At 42.3% G+C, this 26,618-nt stretch overlaps 1 protein-coding gene across 5 annotated transcripts in view; it reads right to left on the reverse strand.

Annotated features, from left to right (window-relative positions):
• Positions 1–26,618, reverse strand: part of CC2D2A (coiled-coil and C2 domain containing 2A) — a 209,620-nt gene that overhangs the window by 149,751 nt on the left and 33,251 nt on the right. For all 5 annotated transcript variants that reach the window (XR_015050071.1, XM_085849076.1, XM_085849079.1 and 2 more), the window contains exons 8-10: positions 23,707–23,907; positions 11,552–11,658; positions 236–376 (exon numbers count right to left, since the gene is read on the reverse strand). Coding sequence is in view for 4 of the 5 variants with exons in the window: in XM_085849076.1 (XP_085705202.1) it covers positions 236–376; positions 11,552–11,658; positions 23,707–23,907 (449 nt within the window). In the remaining variant the exon portion in view is untranslated. The remainder of the gene's footprint in view (positions 1–235; positions 377–11,551; positions 11,659–23,706; positions 23,908–26,618) is intronic.

Below are 26,618 nucleotides of genomic sequence, written 5' to 3' on the forward strand. Positions count from 1 at the left end.
TAAGAGGAGGGAGACAAGTTTGAAAGTTCATTCTTGAATGTTTTTTTGGACAGAAGTTTTTTGCCAGCGATCCAGGAATGAAACAAAAAAAAGTAGCTGATAATTTACTCTCAACACATTTTTTGCATAACCAGGGTTATCAAAAAAGAAACAGTTTTCCACCAATGAAGAAAGAATAAATTAACAAAAATAAACAAATTTATCACATGAGTAAAAAGTGTTGTGAGCATAGTACCTGATAATATTCAGCTTCAGCGAGGTGTTGGTGAACTTTTGGAACTCTCTCAGAGTCTTCATCTCCTTCCACACTTTGAGGATGCTTTTCAAGAGGTTTCGATCTTTCTGTTCCTCCATATCTCGCAACATTCTGGTCTTCCTATGAGTGCCAACCAAGTATCCCTTCTTAGTGACTATGCACAAAACAAGTACATGTTGATGTGCTTCCAACTTGTCATTTAGCTCAAAAGTTTGGAAGTGCATTAACTTGAAAGAAAAAAAAGACAATATGGAAGTGCATTAATTTGAAAGAAAAAAAGACAATATTGCTTTTGTGACATTTACTTATTACAACAATTTGAGGAAGGCAATTTGGCCCATCATGTCTGCACTTTATCAACTCAACATAAATTAAATCTATGACTTTATAGTTTATATACTTAAATTCACTGGGGGTGAGGGGAGGGGAGGAACCGTGGGGCGAAGAAGTTGGCGCAGCCACAGAACAACACCGGAGGGTCTTTATTTTATTCTATTTGGGAGGGGGGCAGGGGGGTGGTGGGGGTGTAGTACATTGTCAGATGAGGAATGAACAAACACTGATAACACATTCACTTTTTCATGAGAACCTCTCACAGACATCTCAATCACAATGCATGTATACAATCAGTGATCCTCACGCAAGCTTTGCCCACGTCTATGCACCCCTCTCTCTCCATAACTTCCAGGTACCTATCTAATTTCAATTTAAACTTACCTTCTGTTTCTGCTGCCACTACCTTTCTAAGCAGGCCAATCCATGCATTAACTACTCTCTGAGTAAAAAACTCGCCTCGCTGAGTGAAAGACCTCTGAGCACTACCATCTTATCTCTCCTCTTCTTTACTCTCAGGCTGTGGCCACTGGTCCTATCACTGTCCACTCTGTTGAACAATTCATCTTCACTTATTTTATCTCCACCTTTCCTTATCTTAAACATCTCTATCATATCTCCTCGTAACCATCTCCTTTCTAGTGTATAAAGCCCTGACTCCTTCAGCCGCTCCTCATAGCTGAGTCTAGCTCGGCCTGCAATCAATCTCGTAGCCCTGCGCTGAACCCTCTCCATGGCATATATGTCCTTCCGGAACTGTTGTGACCAAAACTGCACACAATATTCTAGATGTGGCCCTCACTAAATTCCTGTACAATGTTGACTCTTTTGAATATTTTCCTGTACTCTTTTGATTTATAAATGATCAGCCTCCGAATACAACCTCAAACCCTGCTTACTTTACCTTATAGTGACTTTATCTATTATTGCTTATGGTGACCTGGTATTGTGCCATCTTCATAACCCCGAATATGTTACCACCATATTCCCAATAATTAATGTCATATGCTCCAAGACTGCCCTTTGCATTATGTAATCCAGATTGTCGTGTCCACGCCAGTTAAGACCGACTTGGATGAATAGCCAAACAGTTCTACCTTGGAGGCGAACACGTGACCCTTGAAGATCAATGCACTCACGTGAAAGGAGGCGGCAAAGCACGTACCAGATGCGTTCACCAGGAACGAGGGTTTATACTCGAACCCACAATGAATAGACAGACACAAGCAATTTTAATTAATAGGGGTTTAATGAACATAAATCAAGTATTCATGAGAGGAATATATCAAAGCGAAATAATGAAACGTGACATAATTTACAGGCAAAAGTCAAGGTGCCTCCACACACAGTTACAAAAACGGACAAGGGGAAAAGATAAAACAAAAAAGAAAAATCCCTCCTTTATTCTGGCACTTAGCTTCTTCCAGAGATGATCCTTTATGGACCTGGCGTCGTCGAAACTACATCATCACTGTATGGGAAACTGCACCCGAAAATGGCGCCAAGCCGCTCTCTGGTCGGGAAACGTACATGAGGTATTTGTGCGGAGGTATTCAACACCAGGCTCAGAAACCGTAGTGCAGCTTCTTTTCACAAGCGAATATGCCGACCGTTCCTCTTTTGCACCAGGTCTGTTCACCACGATGGCCCACCTTCCTCCTCGACCAGACGACGAGACGATTTCTGAGGCCCCATGATAAGGCCACGAGGCACGCTCTTCTTCCCTCCTCATAAATGTACACGCTTCATGACTCAGCCGAACAGTCAATGACTAGCGTCTTGCTCCAGCACACGAACAAATTCCCCTCAGCACGAACACAAGAATCATGCAGCTTTCTTCACCGTGTCGATGAAAAGCAACCGTAATGCCCTTCTCTTCCAACGGCCATCTCCTCACTCCTTTCTCTCCCCAAACCTTCTGATCTCACGCCCATCCATCATCTACCCCAGGGGGTGTGGTTTGATAGTTATCATTCCTGGAGGCAGGGTTTTTGCCTGCTTGGAACATTCGGCTCGGTTGTTGTTGTTTCAAGAAAGTGATTCCTTTTTATCACGACTTGTAAATGCAAAAACATAGGTAAAGGTCACAGGGGGCAATCACATAACGGGAGAAATTGGCCTTAATCCCGACCTAATTAACAGAGCACCCCCCCCCTCCCAATCCCGTGCAGTGACACGTAACAACTTAAGCTGACAGTTTTCCCAACTTAAATTACATCGAGATGTCTCTTACCCATCCAAGGACCATGCTACCCTAGACAATCCTACTTTTACTATGAAGTTCCTCCATCAACCCCATAAACATGACACTATTTTCATCATTCTTACCCATCTGCAGCACCTTACGTTTCATTATGTTAAACCACATCTGCCAAGATTTTGCCCAATAAATGAAAGTCTCAATACTTTTTAAAATGTGATCACCCCCTGCTATCTACATCACCTCCAAGCTTTGTGTCATCTGCTAATTTGGAGAGACTACTCCTCGTCCCACTGTCCAAATCATTGATGTGAATGATTCAAAACTAGCAGAAGTACACGGCGTTACCCAGGGAAATTCGATACATGCTCACTCGAGTCCTGAACAGAGGTGTTAAAATAAACTTGTGCAAAGCAATCTTTTTAATAACAGGTGTATGTGTTAACATTGCAACAATTCAATTTGTGTTGTTGACAACAAATCACGACAACCTCAACCTATGATCAAAATATTTCACTTGATTTCTCCCAGGAAAAAAACGCAGGGATTTTTTTGTCAAACAAACATAGCCCGTCTTCCTCTGGATGAAAGAGGAGGCCATGCAAAGTTTAGTTGCACTGGTTCCTGCATTGGATGAATGCATAAATTAACAAACAAAAAAACAAACAAACTTTTTCGTGTGTGTGTGTGTGTGTGTGTGTGTGTGTGTGTGTGTGTGTGTGTGTGTGTGTGTGTGTGTGTGTGTGTGTGTGTGTGTGTGTGTGTGTGTGTGTGTGTGTGTGTGTGTGTGTGTGTGTGTGTGTGTGTGTGTGTGTGTGTGTGTGTGTGTGTGTGTGTAAAGATTTTCAGCTCAAGATTCATATTTGTGAAAGAAAGAGTAGTACACTGAGGCCTAAGTCACATTTGCCACGGTGGCCGTGGGGTCTACAAAATCTACGGCCACTAGCAATTATAGGGTGGCCGCAGCATTTCCACGGTCACACAATGTATCAGTCACATATGTTTTTATTTTTCGGGGAGCCGCACGGCGTATTTATAAATTGTGGAGACTGAAAACGTGGGGGGGGGGGGGTGCCGTACGGTCTTTGATTTGATGTCGCACGGTGACCTTAGGGCGTTCCTGCGGCGGCCATATAATTTTCAAGGCAGACGCAAGGTGCCTGCAAGGCGACCGCAGGAGGGCCCTAAGGCGAACGTGCAGCCAGACGGACGGTAATGAGTGGGTTCATTTTTTTTCTTTTTTACCAGTTCTTTTGTTTTGGCTTGTCGAATTGCTACAGCGAACGTAGAAATGAAAAAAATTATAACTCCGCGCTATAATTCCACGGCGACCCCTACGGCCTGTAAAATATAGCCAAACGGCGTAGGGCCACCCTGAGGCCACCGCAGAAACTCTGCGGCCGCCGCACGTTTCTGTCAATTCGGAGAGCGTACGGCTGCCGTATCCTCGCCGCAGAGGAAATGTGACTTAGGCCTGAGCAATAAAATAATTCAAATTCAAATTCTTTATTTAAAGCCTGACGTTTCAAGAACAAACTAGTTAACTTCCGCAGTGGCGTTGAGAGTGCTGTGGTGGTAACACCGTTAAGTTCTACTGTTGGGGACAGTTCACATCATGAATTGGTCAAAGTCCTAGCCAATCACAAGGCTTCCTTGCAATTGAATGACGATGTCCAATGGAGATCGTGGGAGTGCTCATCACACTCCACACGTTTCGATTCACCTGCTGATCGCATCACGTACCTTCTGGTTTAATGGTTTGCATTTGCGGGAACAATTGTCTGGGTGGCAGACAGATGGTTGTTCTTTGCGGATTACGTGGTTTTACCGTATGATACATCATCCGTGGCAATGCTCACCATAACAGTCAGGAGGTGTGTCTGATATATACATAGTAAAATAGTGGAGATTGATGGTATGGTAGTGGAGAAAGTAAAATATATATATATATATATATATATATATATATATATATATATATATATATATATATATATATATATATATATATATATATACACACATACACACATACACACATACATACATACATACAGAATGAGTGCCAGCATGCTGGTATACTGTGTAGGAGCGGAAACCCGTCCAGGATTGTGCCCAATAGCCAAGGAGATTGCTAAGCCAGAACCAACGCTCTGCACACAGTATGGTCCCAATGGATGGATGGATATAAAGGTCCAAACGGTGAAGGAATATGCCTGGTGTTGGCTTAATGGTTAGAATGGCAGGCTTTGGATCCCATGCTCTTGAGTTCAAATCGTGCTCAGCCGTTGAATTAATACCAGGTGGGGTTGACTCAGCGTGTCATCCTTCTGAGGTCGGTAAAATGAGTATCAGCTTGCTGGGATGATTGAGCCATTCAAGTATCCTGATATTGTATCTTTGGGGTCTGAAAATGTTGAAGGGTTCACAGGAATCGAAAGGGTCGAAATGTACATTCCAATAGTACCTAATTAATAGACGTGTGTACAGTCAGGTTGCAACCAACGTTCAAACAGTACGTAATTAATAGACAGATAATTATATGTCTTCACTGTGAAAGGGACATTCCAAAAGTACGTAATTAAGATGTACGTGAGGTCTGCAATCGACGTTCAAACACAATGTAATTAATAGACATATCGTCACACAGCTTCAAGGCCGGACGGATGGGCAAAGATGTTTTTTGTTTTTACATGTAAGAGTGCAAGTACTCATTGATAAAGCAGTCCCCAACCGCCTCTCAAAACACATCTTGAATTAAAATTTAAATAACGAGTTCACCAACAAAATTAATAAATAAATATACAAGTAGTGGAGTTAGTAAAACGTACATAAATCATGAATTGTATGTTGGTAGTGGAAATGGTCAAGTAAATATAAATAAATAATTAATGGTGGTGTGTTGGGCATGGAGATAGTAAAATGTATATAAATAAATAATTAAAGGCTGTGTGTTGGTGGTGGAGATAGTAAAATGTATATAAATAAATAATTAAAGGCTGTGTGTTGGTGGTGGAGATAACAAAATGGATATAAATAAATGGTGGTGTGTTGGTATTGGAGATAGTAAAATTACCCCTGTGCGGGAGTGACGGTCATCTCTGCGAGAAAATATATAGCCTCCTGAAGGTAGGGCAGTTTTTGCATACTTTAAAGTCACGTGACGCTAAAACGAAAGCGAATATCGAAAATCTGGCTGGACAAAATTTAGATATTGTCCCATAGATTTATATGCCACAATCAAATTCAAGATCGCTTGAGAAATGTAAGAGGAGATAGATTTTGAAAATAGTCATTTTCGCATGAATATCGTCATTTTCGCATTTTTTGCCAACTTTGAAGTCACGTGACACGAAAACGAAAGCGAATATCGAAAATCCGGCTGGATCAAAATTTAGATATTGTCCCATAGATTCATATGCCACAATAAAATTCAAGATCGCTTGAGAAATGGCGGAGGAGATAGGATTTGAAAATCGTCATTTTCGCAACTTCAAAGGCCTCGTGACCTTGACTTTGACCTTCAGTGACCTTGAAAGTCATACCATCGTGTACGTCTCATCGACCTCTATTAGGATCACTAATGACCAGATCTCCCGCTTCAGCTTCATTGTGAACGGATGGACGGATGGACGGACCGTCACCTCTCAACACCAATATTATTAGGTCATTCTCGAAGAGATGACCTAAAAATGTATATAAATAAATAATTAATGGTAGTGTGTTGGTAGTGGAGATAGTAAAATGTATATAAATAAATAATTAAAGGCTGTGTGTTGGTGGTGGACATAGTAAAATGTATATAAATAAATAATTAAAGGCTGTGTGTTGGTGGTGGAGATAGTAAAATGTATATAAATAAATAAATAAAGGCTGTGTGTTGGTGGTGGAGATAGTAAAATGTATATAAATAAATAATGGCAGTGTGTTGGTGGTGGAAATAGTAAAATGTATATAAATAAATAATTCAAGGTGGTGTGATGGTAGTGCAGATGGTAACATGAATATAAATAAATAATTCAAGGTGGTGTGTTGGTCGTGGAGATGGCAACATGAATATAAGAAATAATTCAAGGTGGTGTTGGTAGTGCAGATGGTAACATGAATATAAATAAATAATTCAAGGTGGTATGTTGGTAGTGGAGATGGTAACATGAATATGAATAAATAATTCAAGGTGGTGTGTTGGTAGTGGAGATGGTAACATGAATATATATATATATATATATATATATATATATATATATATATATATATATATATTCATGTCCGCTGCAGAGGGAAAGCGGACTCTTGCCCAGTCTGGCGGGACATGTGATTTTGTGGAAAAGGAAGGTTTTTGTTTTTTTTGTTAACTGACGCTGAAGGAATGATTGAAAAATACAAAAAAGTGAATTAAACCTCTGCAAGTGTCATGTAAACTGCTTGGAGCATTCTTTTTCAAGAACCTGTTTTCAATACGTAGGCAGTTCCAGGATAATACCGGCTTTTACCATGTGATACACATACATGTAGGTGGAGAGAATTTGGGTCCTCTTCATACCTGAAACCCATGGGACTATAATTGTTTTTTTACCCTGGAAAACTCCCCACTTGCACACCTCGAGTTTAACCGGCAGTTTTCAACTCATTCCGTCCAGCCGTTCATTGGTGCAAAGTCGTCAAACAAACAGGTCAGGTATGGGAGCATAAAATAAGATGGTGTGTTGGTGGTATATATGTAAATGAATAATTAAAGCTGCAACTCGGCAACAGCGCCCATCCAGAGGAGCAGCGCGTCGCTGCGTGCACTTTCCTCAGGTACTCCAAAGGCCTCTGTCTGGACATCCGCCTGGCAGATTCCTAGCCTATTCCAATCTCTGTGAGATGCTGATCAACCTGCTGCAACAATGAGGCATATGGTTGGCTCGTTGGCCTCCTCCACTCATGACACTCACCTTGCTAACAGAAACTGGCGAGCAGGATCAGCATCAGGAAAATGAGCCACATGTCCATACAGCCGCAGCTGATGCTCACGGACAATTCAGGTAACAAACCTAATCTGAGTCTCCCTCAGCAAGTGTTCCTAAGACACAAAGTCCGACCAGCGATAGCCAAGAATTCTCCGAAGAGACCTGGTACCGAAGAAGTTAAGTTTCCATCTTAGATTATTGGTCAAGTTCCAAGTCACATCCATAGAGCAAGACTGGAAGCACCAAGGACCTGAAGACTTGGACTTTCGTCGTCCCTCACAGGAACCGACCGCGCCACTCCACATGATCCAGTGAATCTACGACTCCCCAGGCCTGACCCATACGTCTATTGACCTCTGACTCACAGCCAGCAGAGACATGAATATTACTGCCAAGGTAGATGAATCTCTCTGTGACCTCATCATCCTCACCACAAACAGGTACAAACAGGAAAGCAGCATCCAAGATGTCATTGAAAGCCTGAATCTTAGTTTTGATCCAGGAAACCCGGAATCCCAGCGGATCAGACTCCTCATTCAGCACCTTGAGGGCCCTCAAAAGGATATCCCATGTCTCTCTCTGACATCCTCCCCAGAATCCAGTCCACACAAGTGCTGAAAAATGTGGGGGGCCAGTACACACCCCCGACAAACTCCAGTGACAACTGGAAATAAGTCAGAGATGGCACCACAACATCTCACAGCACTCTCAAGACCAGAGTATAGTTCAGACATCAGATCGATCAGTTTTGGTGGCACCCCACGAAGACCAAGAATTCTTCAGAGGGCATCCCGATTCACTGAATCAAATGCTTTGCAGAGATCAACATAGGCTGCAAGCAGCCCCTGCAGAAACTCTCGTCTGCGCTTGGTGAGGACCCGAAGAGCAAGGACACTGTCAATCGTTGACCTCTTTGGTGGAAAGCCTGACTGCTCTGGACACTGGTGGTCAAGCAGATTTTTTTTTTTTTGTATACCTTGGTCGAGGCTCGTATGAGAGCTAACACACAACTCACAGCAAGGAGGCATGAGACAAGAGGGGCGGGAGTGGAAGGGACAAAACAGTGGGGAACAGACACATTAGGTGAACTGTGGAAGGGAGAGGGATGGGGATGGGACGGGGAACATGGCGAAGAGAAGATGGACATTTCAGGGACTTTCAGGAAGGAAAGCAGGAGAAATGAAGGAAGTGGGCTTGGGTGGATTATCGGGGGTAGAAAAGATCGAGGATTTGGATGGGGGAAGATAAGAGGTGGTGGTGAACAGCTGTTTTGAAAGCCTGGAGGGAAGAATGGGAAAGAATAGAGTGAGGAAGTTTATTCCAAAGGCGGGAAAAAAGAGGAATGAAAGAGTGAAGATGAGCAGATGGTGATGAACCCTATCAAAAATTAACTGAGCAGAGACCTTGACTGACACTGAGAGCAGCATCACCCCTCGGTAGTTGTTGCAGTCCTGACGATCACTCGTCCCTTTCCAGAGAGGGACAACAAGGCCCTCCTCCAGTCACTTGGGATGATGCCTGTGTTCCAGACAGAGTACAGAACTGCATCTAACAACATCAGTGCAGCATTTCCACCAGCCTTGAGAAGTTCAGCATGGATGCCACAGATTCCAGGAGATTTACCTAATTTCAACCGGTTCACCGTGGCTTGTTTTTCCACAAACAAAGGTGCATCAAAGTTGATTGGAGGGTCAGCAACAGGGATTGTAACACCACTGACATCCAACTCAACAGCTGGTGGATCAGCCTGGTCCAGCCGCTCAAAGTAACCAGCCCAGCAGGTCTTCCCTTTGGACTCCTCTGTAAAGAGCCCACCACCCTCCGCTGTAACTGCCGTCGAGGAACTGGCTTGGAGGAATGCAATGTGCGAATTCCCCTGCAAGCAGGACGAGAATCACTTCACCACAGTTGATACTCTAACCCCTCACAAATTCCTCACCCATGGGCATCGTTGTCCACCCTCAGCACACGTAGTTTTACGCCTCAACTCCTTCTGAACAGCTCAGTTCTTCCATTAAGCATGGCCCTGCAAGTCTGGTTAATGGCATTCAGCGTCCCTTGAGAGAAAAAAATTCTTCTTCACCCGAAGGCGAGTTCCAAGACATCCACCAGCAACATCAAGGATGGTAGTCTTGAAGGCACTCCATAACTCTTCAGGATTCCTCAAAACACCCAGACCCAGACCCCCCAATCCCCACTCAGCATGTTCACAAACTCCTCAGCGACCCTCTCATCCTTGAGCTTGCCAACATCCAACTGAGGCTAGAATGGTACCATTCTCCCAGATTTAAGCTACTTCAGAGTTGCTACAACAAGCCTGTGGTCAGTATTGAGGAACTATGCACTCCACTAGACCATGCAGTTCTGGATCATCTTCCAGCGACCATCAATGAGCACATGGTCAATCTCTTTTGTCAGATCACCAGTGTTAGAATACCAGGTCCAGCGATGAGCCTGTGGGTGCTGAAACCATGAACCAGCCACCCTAAGTCCATGACTTCTTGCAAAATCAAGGAACTTGGTGCTTTTCTGGTTCACAGTTAAAGATCCATGGGGACTAACACATGTGTCATAACCATCCCCATCAGTACCAGTCGATGCAGTGAAATCCCCCAAGAGGAGAAGAGTGTCTTGCCTGGGGCACTGATTAACTACAGACTCGAGTGTGGCATAGAATGTGAGATCACGCGTCCTTCACGGTGAGATCACGCGCCTCAGTCGGAGCATTTAGAGAGACCAGGGAAATGACACCAAAGGAGTGACGAATCCTTAGTCTCATAATATGCTCATTGACCGGTGTTTCCTCAATTATCATTGGAGTCAGCTTATTGGACACAGCTACAGCAACTCCTTGGGCATGGTCAACATCAGAGCGACCAGACCAATAGACGGTGTTAGCAACTGCCATGAACTCGCCACTATCTGGTCTCCGAGCCTCAAATTGCTGTAATTCTGTTGTTCAAATGCTCGAGCTCAGATGATAACAGAGACAGGTGATCATCCTCTCTTAGGGATAGGACATTCCGTGCACCCACTCGTAGGAACCGCCTCAAGTTAACCCAAGGAGACCGCTGTCTGCTGGACAATACCTCTACACCACCACGACACAACCTCCTGCAATCTGACCCAGGAAGCTTACTCCGTGGTTTCACTCCTATCATCAAAGAATAGGGGTTCCAAAGGATTTGCCCCAATCCCCTCATCCGATGAGCTGCCTTGAGAAGAGCAGCAGCATGGGAGGCACTCCCACGGAGTGGGTTTTCAGTTTTCTTTGCGTTTATGGGTTTTGCAGAAAGAAGTGTAAATCCTGCCACCAACCTCCTTAAAAAAATGTGTGTATAATATATATATATATATATATATATATATATATATATATATATATATATATATATATATATATATACATACATATATACATATATACATATATCATAGCATTTGTTTGGAATGAAATGTGGGATCTCAGGGGCTCATAACATGAGTATGTAACAAACACAAACACACTTTTTCGATGATAGTATGACGTGTTATTGTACCCCTATTCCCCTCCACCCCTATGTTAGTATGTTGACCTTTTAAGCTCTGTTGTTCAGCTCTTCATATCTTCGTATAAAAAGAACTCCACTCTTTTACATTTACACAGTCTAGCCATCTGTATCACATTGCCATGTCTAACTCCATAGTCCGAGACATTTGGATGTGTAAATGTTCAAAAAAAATCTGAACGGCTGGAGTTTAATGTTCATTGTGATGCTGCCTCACAGACATGCTGTACTCAAACATTTTTACTCCAGAAGAGGTTCGTACCTGATCTCGTGTATGTACTCTTGAGATTTCTGTTGGGTGTGCAGGTTCTGACTCTGGAGTTGTAGGCCTCCGGTAATGCTTCTCACAGCCTCTCTTAGTGCACGAAGCTGCAAACAAAGTTCACGCGTGCACACGCATGTGACACACACGATGATCATGCAGATCATCGACAGGGTGATAACTTCATATCCCTGTTCCTCTGCATTCATTAAAGGGTTACCTGGATCTCCTAATTGCAGTGGTGTAGCCAAATTAAAAAAAATCATTACTCCAGGGTATGTAAGATCTCGGCACATATATCCTCCACACTCGCTGATTAAGGGCCCTCCATGCACATTATCATCATCCTTGAACAGAGCTATGTACATCAAAATAAAGACCAATTACTGCACTGTAGTCCCAAGAAGGGAAGGAAGCTAGACATAACAAAACACACACACACATTGTACTTACAAACCAGCCCAGCAGGCCTACACTGAATCCACCCGACTAAAACTTGATTTTCAAATTGCCGAATGTTCGTCTGTCATGTGTTCAGTCATTTAATTTGATTGCATGTGGTTATTTCAATAAGTGATCTGTTGCTGATTCAATGCATGCTAGTTAGTGTGCATGAAAAATAATTGTATTCATGTATTCTCAATTATAATTGTTACTGGTACTTTATAAATTTAATTTTTGTACTATAGTCGAATTGGTTGTCAGTCATGTTTCCTTTTTCCCAAGAGTCTTTTGACCTGCATATTGATAAATGGAATATCTTACGATGAAAAAGCGTCTTGCTCATTGCATGGAAACAGGGTGACCTGGTAGATAACACTGCAAGTTTTGCCATGATTGTGTCATTCTCTCCCTCACACACAAAATGGACACGTATTGCAGTTTTGAGTTATTTTGCCTAATGGTCATCACCCTCTCTTTCTTTGGAATGTCAAATTGTGTATAAGAAGAATTGCTCCAGGCTTCTGTTTCAGTGAAATCCATTCGAATGTTTCAGTGAATCATTCAATGTTCTTCCTCCGTATATACGAAATTAAAGATTCTCCTTTGGTATGCTGATCCAACTTGTGGAAATCGAGTTCTTTTCCACCACATTGAAAGAAAAATACCTTTTCATATGTCTGCATAGAGTGTTAGAGTTTCTATAACACACATAGCATTATCCATGCGATTGCATCCACTGCGCAAATCTCGGACCATCGCATTTCCTCCAATGACATTCATGTTGCCTCAGGGAAAAACTATTTGACCCTGTCAATAAAAAGGAGTGATTCTCTTTTTTTCTCACAAACATTTCCTCCACCAACTTCTCCTCCTCCCCACCTCTTCCACTCATCCTGCACCAGCTTCCCTGCATTAAATTGTTTCTGGGACCAAGTTCTTCCATGAGTCTTGACTATGCATCAAAAAATGTGTATATATATATATATATATATATATATATATATATATATATATATATATATATATATATATATATATATATACATATATTTGTTTTACCCCACACCATATTTTACCCCCCCCCCAACCTGCCCTCCACCCCTGTCCTCTTACCTATTTATACCCCCATTTCAATAGAAATCCCTTCCCTATAGATAAACTATAGAAGAGTTTGCCCCTATACAGCAAAACAAAAACCTATTTGCCCTCACTCCTTTGCAGTTTATGACCTTTGTGAAAAGAGCTCAGGTCAGGTTTGGAAGCATGCGCCGGAGCAGCGTGTTGCTGCGTCCACTTTCCGCCGGTACTACAGGTGCCTCTGTCTGGCCGTCCCCATGCAGATGCCTGGCCCATCCCCATCTCGTTGAGATGCTGATCAACCTGCTGCAACCACGAGGCACGTGGTCGGTCCGTTAGCCTCCTCCACTCACAAGGCACCCTCGCTGAGAGAATCTGATGAGCAGGATCAGCGTCAGGAAAATGAGCCACATGTCCATACAGCCGCAGCTAATGTTCATGGACTATGCAGGTAACAAATCTCATTTGAGTCTCTCTCAGCAACTGTTCGGAGGACACAAAGTCTGACCAGCGATAGCAAAGGATTCTCTGAAGAGACCTGGTGCCAAAGCAATTAAGTCTCCATCTCAGATCCCTGGTCAGAGTCCAAGTCTTACATCCATAGAGCAAGACTGGAAATACCAAGGACCTGAAGACTCAGACTTTCGTCCTCCTGCACAGGTATCGGCAGTGCCACACATCATGATCCAGTGAATCCATGGCTCCCCAGGTCCGACCCAGACGTCTGTTGACCTCTGGCTCACAGCCAGCAAAGACATGAATATCACTGCCAAGGAAACTTGAATCTCTCCATGACCTCAACATCCTCACCACAGACAAGATAGCAGCATCCAAGATGTCATTGAAAACCTGGATATTAGTTTTAACCCAGGAAACCTGTAATCCCAGCGGCTCCAACTCCTCATTCAGCACCTCGAGGGCCCCAAAAAGGATATCCCATCTCTGCAAAGATGACTGCATAATCTGTGAAATCAAGGTCAGAGATCTTGATATATTTTGAAAAATAACTCCTGAAGCACTTGCTTGTGGAGTTGCAATCCTGCCCAAAACAAAAGACTTCTCAAGCCATGTCAGGTGAGTGATGCTGCAGATAGCGGTGTAGTAGCTGATACTGAATTAGGCAGTGGGTGGTTCTGTTTTTTCAGACTGCAACTGAGCCGGTTTGCCCACTTAATGTTTATAGTTATCATCCAAGCTTCAATAGAAAGTTCTTGCTGAGAGATTCTGGGGCTTATCACATTTTGGTTGGAAAATGTGTGCGTAAACCAGGAAGAGGTATAAGCGTGCTTGCCTTCCCTCCCACCTAAAGCACATGGAAGATGGAAAAGTACCAGCACCATGTGTCATACAACATTCCTCTTTTTTTTTTTTTCTTTTTTTTGTATACCTTGGTCGAGGCTCGTATGAGAGCTAACACACAACTCACAGCAAGGAGGCATGAGACAAGAGGGGTGGGAGTGGAAGGGACAAAACATTGGGGAACAGACACAGGTGAACTGTGGAAGGGAGATGGATGGGGATGGGACGGGGAACATGGCGAGGAGAAGATGGACATTACAGGGACTTTCAGGAAGGAAAGCAGGAGAATTGAAGGAAGTGGGCTTGGGTGGATTATCGGGGGTAGAAAAGATCGAGGATTTGGATGGGGGAAGATAAGAGGTGGTGGTGAACAGCTGTTTTGAAAGCCTGGAGGGAAGAATGGGAAAGAATAGAGTGAGGAAGTTTATTCCAAAGGCGGGAAAAAGAGGAATGAAAGAGTGAAGATGAGCAGTGATTCGTGATTTTGGTAGTTTTACCAGAAGGGGGTTGTTGGCGGACCTTGAGCACCCTGTGGAAATGTGGTGGGGACAAATCGCAGAGAGAGCAGGGGGGGCAAGGCTGGAGAGGAGTCGGTAGAAGACAGAAAGACCACCGACCAACCTGCGGTGATTGAGTGAGAGGCCCAAAGACTCAGCTTCATTGCGGGAGATGCCGATGATCTTAAATGCCCTGGTTTCGACAGCGTGAAGCCGAGAAAGGTGGGAGGCAGGAGCACCAGCCCAGAGGGGAGAGCAGTACTCCATCAGGCTACGGACAAAAGCTTTGTAAGTGGTCAGGAGCTCAAGAGGGCCGAGGAAGGACTTTGCACGACGGAGGATTCCCAGTCGGCGACTGGCTTTTGAGGCGAGGTTGGAAATGTGACTTTCCCAAGAAAGGTCATGGCAGATAGTGAGACCTAGAAGCTTGAAAGAAAAGACTTCTTCCAGAGGATTGTTGAGAAAGTGGATGGGGGGGTTTTGTAAACGGTCCTTTCGAAGAGACATAGTGAGAGTGTGAGATTTGTCTGGATTGAAAGACATGTTCCACGTGTTGGACCAGTTTGTGATTTTATCCAGATCTGCAGTGAGCGAAGAAGCTGCTGCTTGCCGGTCTGAGGGATGACAGATGGTACGGCAGAGGGTGGAGTCGTCGGCAAAGAGAAATAGAGGATTTTCCAGAGAGTCCGAGAGATCATTGATGAAAATGAACACAAGAATGTTCAAGAACTCTTGAACACAAGAATGACAGCATTGGTGCACTTAGGGGGATGCCGGGAGGGTGGTCCATCCCAGGTGACAGCCAGGGGGTGGGGAGAGGGGGGGTGCCATTGGGAGAGTTTAAATACCAGTACGATGATATAATGATGGTTTTAGTTGCAAGTGACATGATAAGATAATTATTTACTGAATAATAACGACAGTAACTCAGTAATAAAGTTAATTTAGTTGTGACACTTACCAAAATAATCTTGAGTCTAAGTTGCCAAACGAGAAGGGCCAAAAAAAAAAATATAAGAAAACCTATCAGTTGATCGTCCCCCGCTCGCTTCCTTTTTTATACCCGCCTCCTTTTTTATCCCACCCCCCGGAAGGAGGGAGCGGGATATTGTAATCGTCTGGTTTGTTACTTGGCGAAATCTTCGATTTTGTCAAGTATGTTGGTCTGTTCCGTTTGTTGGTTTGTTTGTTTGTCCGGTGGTCTACAGCCCAAATGGCTGGACCAGTCATTCTTAAATTTTTACATCTGATAGGCAATGCACCTGCGACGGTCCGCGTCCAAACCCCGTCTTAATCGGACTAAACGTCAAGGCGTGACGTCACACAACGGGAAAACACATTCTTGGACATAACTCAGTGACCGGAAGTCGTAGCGACTTCTGATTGACGCCAAATTAAACTTCATTCAAATATCCAAATGATTACATCTTATTACAAATTACGTACAGTTTTCGCAACGCGTATGACATCAAAGTTTTGCCTATTGACATCATTTTTTAAAAATATTTACGCTCATGTGCAGCCGAAACTACTGAAACAATCGTTCTCAAATTTTAACATGTGATAGCCAATCTTGCTGAAATAGTCTGGGATCAAATCACGTCATAATCGCACTTAACATCACAACGTTACGTCAAAAAAAGGTGAAAACAAGCTTTTGGACATAACTCAGTAACTGGAAGTCGTAGTGACTTCCTGTTGACGCCAAAACAAACTTCAATGGAATATATAAATGTTTTAAAATGCATGTTAGTACAAATTATGCACAGTTTTCGCAAGCGTATGACGTCAAAGTTTTTAGCTATTGGCGTGATTTAAAAAAAAATTCTATTCGTTCTACAGGTCACAATTCTTAACCGGTTTGGATGAAATTTTAACAGCTGATAGAAATCCACAGTGTAAAAGAAATATGTGACTTTTGGTGATGTTCAAGATCAGGATCTGGATTCTGCATCACTTTATATTATCGCCCATTATAAACCAATGGGGAATTTTGTGAATTACACATGGCTATTTCTCAAACAGTTTTGCACTTATTATATCGAAACTTATACTGTCTATTTATGCATGTAATATTAACATGTGTACAAAGTTTGATCGAAATTGACCCAAGGTCAAGGTCAGGGTCACACAAAACATGAAAAACACACATGAAATACATATTTTTGTTTTACAACATATTTCAAACCTGATAACGGGATCGTAAAGCTGGATGAAAAGCAATGTTCCTAGGTATTTTCAAATATTTTCTACGATCAGAATGAAGGCAACAAGCACCGATGATAAGTTCTTGAATGTCACACGGTGGCTTTAAATGAGTTGTGAAAATTTTCAATCTGCTGCCGTTACCATGACAACGCGCGCCTGATAATTGTTATTTGTGACGTCGCGTCATTTTATTAATGTACGAACAAATAAACACCACACATTCCATGACATTACAGCTTGGACCACCACACGGAAAGGTCAACTAATTCGCCAAGTGTCGTGCTAAGCAAGATTTTTCATTACTTGGCGAAATCTTCGATTTTGTCAAGTATGTTGGTCTGTTCCGTTTGTTTGTTGGTTTGTTTGTTTGGCCGGTCGTCTACAGCCCAAACGGCTGGACCAGTCGTTCTTAAATTTTTACACCTGATAGGCAATCCACCTGAAACGGTCCGCATCCAAACCCCGTCTTAATCGGACTAAACATCACGACGTGACGTCACACAACGTGAAAACACATTTTTGGACATAACTCAGTGACCGGAAGTCGTAGCGACTTCCTGTTGATGCCAAAACAAACTTCAATGGAATATCTAAATGTTTTAAAATGCATGCGAGTACAAATTATGCACAGTTTCGCAAGTGTATGACGTCAAAGTTTTTAGCTATTGGCGTGATTTAAAAATGACAACACGCGCCCGATAATTGTTATTTGTGACGTGGTGTCATTTTGTTAATGTATGAACAAATAAACACCACACATTCAATGACATTACAGCTTGGACCACCATACGGAAAGGTCAACTAATTCGCCAAGTGTCGTGCTAAGCACGATTTTTCATTTGTCTGTTTGCTTGTCTGTCTGTCTGTTAGCAACTTTACGGCAAAATGGCTTTAGCAAACACTATCAAATTTATTCCACAGGTCGGCAATGAACCTTGGACGTCCCCATTAACTTTTGGGTCCAATTGGATCAAAAGTCAAGGTCACAGAAAGATCAAAATCGTTTTTCGCTCATAACTTCGTCAAAAATGTTCTGATTTACTTCAAACTAAGCTTATAGTGAACCTTATTCTATTTGTCACTTATAATCCTTCCCATTCCTACAGTGAAAAATGCATATTTGTGAAGATCGGTAGGGTCCGAAGTTTTGGGGGTCATGGTCATCGGTCAAAATTACAAATTTTCTATTAAAACTAAAACATGGTTACAAAAATACAATTTTACGGGAAAACGACCGGCTCAAACACTGTCAAATTGCATCCACAGGTGGGTAATGAACCTCGGACGACCCCATTAACTTTTGGGTCCAATTAGGTTAAAGGTCAAGGTCAGGTCACGAAAAGGTCAAAATCGTTTTTCGCTCATAACTTTGTCAAAAATTGGGTAATTCACTTCAAACTAAGACTAAAATATTCCTTATTATCAACATTCAGGTTTAGGATGTATCAAATTTAAATTTGATCCCCAAAATAACTTTATGCCTTAAATGGGCGGGATTTGTTGTGCCTGGCACCACTCGTTATTATCTGTTATTTTGTCAAACATTCCAGAAAAACAAATATCGCACCGTGTCGGAAGGAAGTTGTGCAGTGAAGCAGCTACACAGCTTAAAAAGTGGCCCCATGGGGGACTGACAGTTATTTCCCCAACAGGTGGGGTGACCTTACTGGCCTGATACAAATAAACAACAACAAAAAAAAACTAAACAACACAAGAAAAACTAAACAACCACAAACTACTCTTGAATGAAATAGTGTGTTACAAGGGTTCTTCCTCTTATTCTTATTCTTCATTTTTGATGGATGGATGGAAGGAAGGACATCAGGTATATTGAAGCGGTTTGCACCAATTAAAATCTATTTTCATATTTCCAATTTCCTTACTGCAAGTACAGTACTGTAATCCACTTGAAATTTTACTTGCACACATGATATGTTTTCTGTGCAATTGATTTTTTTAATCATTCATCTCGGGGACGGGTACCAAAGGAAGGGTCCGACCCGGGTGCCAAATACTCTAGTCTCTCGGTACGCCTCTGGTGAGACGGGAACGGCGAACAGGAATGAGATACGAACAGAGGAATGAGATGCGAACGGTGAACTGGAATGAGATGCCAATGCTTCGCTGCCTCATCTTAGTTTAGTTTCCCAGCATACCATGTGCTCAGTTTTGCCTGCCCCCTCTCTTTGAGACATCGTTGGCCTCAACCATTGGTTAGTTAATGGTGGTTAGGGCCATTTGCACAGTTGAACCCCTCCCTGCACTTGCACTTTCACACGCCAAAGGAAAATTGTCCTCAGAAGTGTCGATAGTGATAGATGATAGATGCAACAAAACAAATTTGCCGCCCCTCACAAAAGTGCCGCTCGGGGGGCTGCCCCATTCGCCCCCTCCCCACTCACTACGCCAGTGCCTCCTCCCATTGATGGTATCATGCAGTATGTTCACAAACTCACTTGACTGCATTCCAGAGAAGAATAGTGGTGGACTTGGTGCTTTTGCAACATTTGACTGGTTGAAAACCTGTGAGCTGGGCTCCCCCTGGAGCACAATGTACCACTGGATCAACTCAATGTATCAATACCACAATATTTGAACTTGCTCATGTGGTCATAATTTATAAATGTATTGTTGTTGACCCGGGGTTTGGGCGAGAAGACCACAAGGGGGGAAAGCTACCTCGGGTTCCCACCAGACTCCTCAGAATCGCAGGCCGTCGCACATGAATAACTTGGTGACATGGCGGGTCACAAATCGACCGTGAAAACCAATAAATCAACCACGTGACTTAGGGTCCTCCATCTGATACCATTTACCTAAAAGTCATGTGGTTTAATTACCGGGGGGCACGCCATCGGTATGCCTTATTCAAACCGGATCACCTTTCCGGATAAGACGCAGCCGAGTGTAACTGCCAAGGACGTACTGGCTAGAAAAACAGATCGTTGGGGGGTAATGTCCCGGCTAAGCTAGAATATGGACAATGCTAGACCAATGAAGGAAAAGACAGAAACGAGCTGGGAACCTTTCTATACAAATCATTTATTTACAATCAAGCGAGGAAAGGTGTGTGGCACAGTAATTTGGGTTTACTGGTATGTACATCAGAGGATAGCAAGGAATTTGTGGGGTGTGACAAAAGGCAAGCAATCTACAAAAGCAGACACAGAGCAGACATCCCATTACAACTTCTACAATCTTAACTTGTGCTACGACAGGCACCATCTCTCACACACACTCACTCACACACACACACACACACACACACACACACACACACACACACACACACACACACACACACACACACACACACACACACACACACACACACACACACACACGATTAGATAGCCAGAAAGAAAGAGAACAGATGAGGACAAACGGCCTCGCAATACCTGGCGTGGGTGGCTGACCAATGCAACCCAGTATGCTTAGGGAGAGTTAGGAGGGAGAAATACTAGTGTCCAGGGTGTGGGAGTGGGAGGTGTGGTATAGTGTAATATGGGGGGTGCGGTGTCGTGTCAGAGGTGTCGTGTGCTTGCTTGCTTGACTTGTACCATGGCTAAAAGGAAAGGGTTGGATTATAAATCAGAATAGGAGACAGATATATAGTTAATAGACCTAGCTATAAGACCCACGCAACGCACTTCGTCCCGTTTACCCACTTGGCATGAGGGGAAGGTCTAACTGCACAAAGACAAATTAAATAACTGCCTGGGGATCGCTATGTTGGGTGCCATTGCCTTGGAGGCATGCGGTTTTGCAAAACCGGTACAGTATATTACTGTGCAAAAGTCTTAGGCAGATACTGTAAGAGTGAGGTAGATGCATTCGATACATGTATTTTAAAAAGTGAAGATGTATATAATAGATATGGAGGGAATATATGAAATTGTGATGAAGTGATGGTAAGGGTTTTTGTTTGTGCAGGGATTTGTGCAATAATGTGTGTTGATTTGGTGAGTGTAAGGATGTGGGTTGATTTTAATTACCATTTTCTAAATTTGGGGAAATAAAAAATAAATAAATAAATAAACAAGTAATTATAGACTGGTACTTACGAAATCGTCAACTTGACCTCTGACCTTGTCTAATAAAAGCTGTCTCTAGAGAAGGTAGCGACACAAACCAGAAGTTTCTACGATTCTGTACCAAACCATCAAAAATCGAATGCTTTGGATGTTTGACCTCACTGTGACCTTGACCTTTGACCGATTTTGACCAAAATCTAATCAGCGCTCGCCATCACCATCTTGAATCACGTGGTGTAATTTGACATTGGGAGCTTCTTCTGTTCTCGAGTTATCGTGCCTACAAACAAACACACACACACACACACACACACACACACACACACACACACACACATACACACAAACAGATGACGAAAATCATCAATATACTTATGATATCTTTAGATTTCATAAGCAATAAACACACAAAAAAACAAACAGAAACGGAAGTGATCAATATACTTACGAAATCTTTAGATTTCGTAAGTAATAAACAAGCAGTCATAGACTGGTACTTACGAAATTGTCAACTTGACCTCTGACTTTGTCTAATAAAAGCTGTCTCTAGAGAAGGTAGCGACACAAACCAGAAGTTTCTACGATGATTCTGTACCAAACCATGAAAAATTGAATGTTTGACATCACTGTGACCTTGACCTTTGACCGATTTTGGCCAAAATCTAATCAGCGCTAGCCATCACCCTCCTGAATCACGTGGTGTAATTTGACATTGGTAGCTTCTTCCGTTCGAGTTATCGTGCCTACAAACACACAAACACAAACACAAACAAACACACAAACAGAGGACGGAAGTCATCAATATACTTACGAAATCTAAATGGATAAATAAAGTTGGTGAAAAGTGTGCCCCCACCCTCATCCCCCTCCCCTCCCTATGTGTGTGTGTGTGGGGAGGTTTTTTTGTAGTTTTTATGACATCATTAGTCATGTGGTTTGGCAGCTGTATGTTTTTTTTTTTAAGAAAAAGGAAAAAAATCTTCTCCCGAACCACTTTAAAGATCGAAGTGAAACTGCACATAAATTGACTAGCCATGTTGAATAAAGTGATAATTATAACATCACAGGTCACATGGTCTGGTAGCCATCTTGGATTTACCATTAAACTTCCAAACTCCAGAACAGCTGGACAGATCAAGGGGAAACTTAACACACCTATTCACCATGCCTGGTGGATACTCAGGTTGCAAGGAATAATTGATGTCGCATGGTTCAGCAGCCATATTGGATTGAAGAAAAATATTAAATAATGTTTTCTCTGGAACTGCTGATCTGATCGAAGTGAAATTTACCAATTATCATCCAGCAATATAGCTGCATACAGTGTGGAAATTATGACATCAAAGGTCACATGGTGTGACAGCCATATTGGATAGAAAAATGAATCTTATGCGATCAAAACGAAACTTCACACACGTTATCCTCTTCCAAATCGTGGGCAGATTCCAAATTTTCAATGTCGTAGGTCATGTGGTTTGGCAGCCATGTTGGTTTAAAAATCGAAAACTTAAAAACCTTTTTTCTCCAAAACTGCTTAACAGATCAATATGAAACATGTTGTGTTACATGGAGCAAGCGCAGTGGAACACAACTGCAAAGTTTCGCGTCGATCGCCATAGCAGTTTCCGAAACATAATTTTTTTAATGTTTCTCTTGAAACCAATGCGGCTGTCACATCATGTGATTGATGACATCATTTTTAAGTCAAATGTATGCAGGAAGCAGAGTGGATCATAACTGCAAAGTCTAGTATTGATAGGTTAAACGGTTTCAGAGAAATAATTGTTTAATTATCTCCTTAAAACCAACTTTGCTGCCACATCATGTGACTGATGAGGTCATTGTTAAATAAAATATTTGCAGCATCAGTAGTGGATCGTCATTGCAAAGTCTCGCATCGAAAGGCTAAGCGGTTTCAGAGAATTTTTTTTTAATAAGAATCGACTTGACATGGGGAATGTTTGTTGAAAATTTCAACATCACCAGTCACATGATCTCGCAACCATGTTGGACAAAAAAACCTTACCCGATCAATGTGAAACTCCAAAGACGTGATCGGCTACTCATTCTGAATTTAATTCGATAAAGAGGACGTAGTAGGTCAGGTGTCCGATCGACATATTGGCTTTAATGAAATTTTTTTTTTAAATCTTTCTCCTGAACCGCTTCATCAATCAATGTGAAACGTCATAGTTGTGATTTAGTAGACATGTGGCATATGTTTTAAATTTCCACCTGATCGGATGCATAGTCGAGCAGACAGAATTATTTCACATTTTTAATCGGTTCAGGGATTTAAATCAAACTTGCTACAAGTATTATAATGACGTAATAATGTGGGTGGAGGCATACTAGTGACGTCAGAGGTTGTCATTCTAGATTTATAATGTCCCCAACCCATGAATTCATGATGTTCAACCACATCTCTCCACTCACTACCACCTCTCCGCACCTGCCTCTCCCCCCCCCCTCCCCCGGCCCTCTCCCACACAAATTGCCCCTCATGGTGATTAAACAATTATGCTAACGTTTATAACGTCCTCAAAAAATTATCATTACCTTTGTGGCAAGGCAAACAGGAGTTTCCTGCCTTTACCTTGTCAGTGAGGAAAGCAGTTAGACGAGCTTGCTGCCTGGCCTCAAACTGTCCATGTAGTTGTTGAAGACGAGATGCCAGCATGTGTTCACGACTAAACAGTGGGTGATGGAAGAAGGTAAGATCATGAACGTCCACGTCCAGTTGACATGGCCGAGAAGCATGTGTCGTGTCACGCTCATCGTGTTGAATGTGCACAACCTATGACAAGGCCAGGGTTATAGGACAATCAGAAAAAGGTTTGAACCACAGACAACACAATAATGTCTACATCAAATTATACAATTATAATAATCCAATAAAATGCATTGTAATCAATACGACAGCCAAATATATTGCTTTTTGTGTTTGTAATAAATAGATGGCCCTAATTGTGCCATTCTTTTGGACATGTAATAAATAGATGGTGCCCCATCCTTGCCTTTTTGACGCTTTTAGTACCGAGTTTCTAAAGAAAGTGCAGTGTCAATCCGTGTGCAAGAACACATCACAAAAAGCCGAGGAATTCCTTCTTTTACAGAACGCCTTGGCAACTGTCATCAGGAGTCACTTTTTGTTTCTTCGTCCACAAGCTTAAGCCAAGACCTTGGCAATGAAGGAGTCAAAAAAGTAGTTTTGTTGTTGTTTGTATGGAGAAGGCTCAAAGCTTCTGTCTCCCACAGAAGAACCGTGTAAATAGTTCAAATGTATATCTAGTGAACAGAACATCCAATGTAATGTCTTCTTGGTTGAGTCATGTAATGTGTGTTGGGTTCTCAGTCGATTCGTGTGTTGAGTTGTCTGTCGAGTCATGTGTTTGGGTGCGACTTGATTAATATGTTGGGTTGTTGCTGGATTAGTGTGTTGGGTTGTTACTTGATTAGTGCGTTGGGTTGTTATTTTCTGGATTAGTGTGTTGGGTTGTTACTTGATTAGTGTGCTTGGTTGTTACTTGATTAGTGCGTTTGGTTGTTACTTGATTAGTGCGTTTGGTTGTTGCTTACTTGATTAGTGTGTTGGGTTGTTGCTTGATTATTGTGTCGGGTTGTTACTTGATTGGTGTGTCGGGTTGTTACTTGATTGGTGCGTTTGGTTGTTACTTGTTTAGTGCGTTTGGTTGTTGCTTACTTGATTAGTGTGTTGGGTTGTTACTTGATTAGTGTGTTGGGTTGTTACTGGATTAGTGTTGGGTTGTTGCTTACTTGATTAGTGTGTTGGGTTGTTACTTGATTAGTGTGTTTGGTTGTTATTTTTCTGGATTAGTGTGTTGGGTTGTTACTTGATTAGTGTGTTGGGTTGTTACTTGATTAGTGCGTTTGGTTGTTGCTTACTTGATTAGTTTGTTGGGTTGTTATTTTCTGGATTATTGTGTTGGATTGTTACTTGATTAGTGTCTTGGGCTGTTGCTTGATTAGTGTGTTGGGTTGTTGCTTGATTAGTGTGTTGGGTTGTTGCTTGATTAGTGTGTTGGGTTGTTGCTTGATTAGTGTGTTGGGTTGTTGCTTGATTAGTGTGTTGGGTTGTTGCTTGATTAGTGATCACCACATGGTCAAGTTTGTCATAAGGACACAGCCTATTGTTTTTGAGGTCAAAAGGTCAACATAGACTAAAGATCAACAGCTCTGGTGAGGTTTCTAAAATCCTTAATTTTATCCGAGCTGTTTGTGCAGCTGCCAAAATAGTGCGGTCATTGATTAACCTCCGCCATCTTCGAAGATGGATGGAGGTTACTGTTTTCACCCCTTTCTGTTTGTTTGTTTGTTGGTTTGTGAACAGTATTACAGAAAAACTCCTCGACGGATTTCGACGAAACTTGGTGGGGGGGGGGTTAGGTATGGTCCAAGGATCATGCCATTAAATTTTGGACTTGGTCCCCCCCCCAAAAAAAATATTGTTAGAGAAAAAAAATTTTTTTTTTGCATTTCTACATGTTTTAAGTGATTTCCAACCCCCCCCCCCCAAAAAAAAATTGAGAAATTTTTTTTTTTGCATTTCTACATATCTTAAGTGATTTCCAACCTCTCCCCCCTCCCCCCCGCCAAAAGAAAATTGTTTGAGAAAAAAAATTTTGCAACTTTTTTTTGCATTTCTACATGTTTTAAGTGATCTCCAACTCCCCCTCCCCCCCCCCCAAAAAAAAAAATGTTGGAGAAAAGAACTATAACTGTCAGCACTGTTGACATCATATTTAATGAATAAGATATAAGGTTCACTTGAGTGACCCAGCAGTATTGGCGGCGGAGGTTTTGCACTCTCCCGAGTGCTCCCCCTCTAGTTTCATTTGTTTTTGACAGATCATTTCTGCCTCAGTGTCAGAAAAAGTACATTCCGATACCAAAGCCTTTGAAAGCATTGGTGGATATGGTGCTCCATGGACCAAGCATCAAAAGTCAGTCTGGGATGGCAACTTTATTCCAGCCAGCTTTAACCGTAGCACAGAAGTTCCTTTTCAACTCTGTAAAACATGCTAGGGATGGATCATTATCTGAAAAGATCCACCACTAGTCCGAGTCACCACTGCCTATGGACATTGAATTGACACGAGAGTACATGCTCTCACTCAGAAGAAGGGCTTAGTTGACATGACGTTTCAGCTTGGTATGAGTGTGTCCTATCACCGTTTGTTGGAGGTGAATACTGATTTGGCTAATGGATCATGTGATCGGTTTGAGGCAGAAAAGGTGGTTTGTCCAGTAAATATGAGACTTGGGGTATTTACAGTAGGGGCCCTTGATAACTGTGATCATAACCAAACAATGATACTAGCCCATGATTCTTTCCAAGGAATAAGCATACTACCTGATGTCGATGGAGGTGTGAAGCTATTGGACCCAACAACTCAACGGCAGGGCAGAAAAAAAATGTTGGGCTACTCCCAGATACTTTTACATATATCGTGCCAGCAATACTGCACACAGAATCAATGCAGATAC

The sequence above is a fragment of the Eptatretus burgeri genome, chromosome 12 (assembly GCF_056783735.1).
Source record: "Eptatretus burgeri isolate ZD-2024b chromosome 12, Ebu_testis_v1, whole genome shotgun sequence".
In the NCBI taxonomy this organism is placed as follows: domain Eukaryota; kingdom Metazoa; phylum Chordata; class Myxini; order Myxiniformes; family Myxinidae; genus Eptatretus; species Eptatretus burgeri.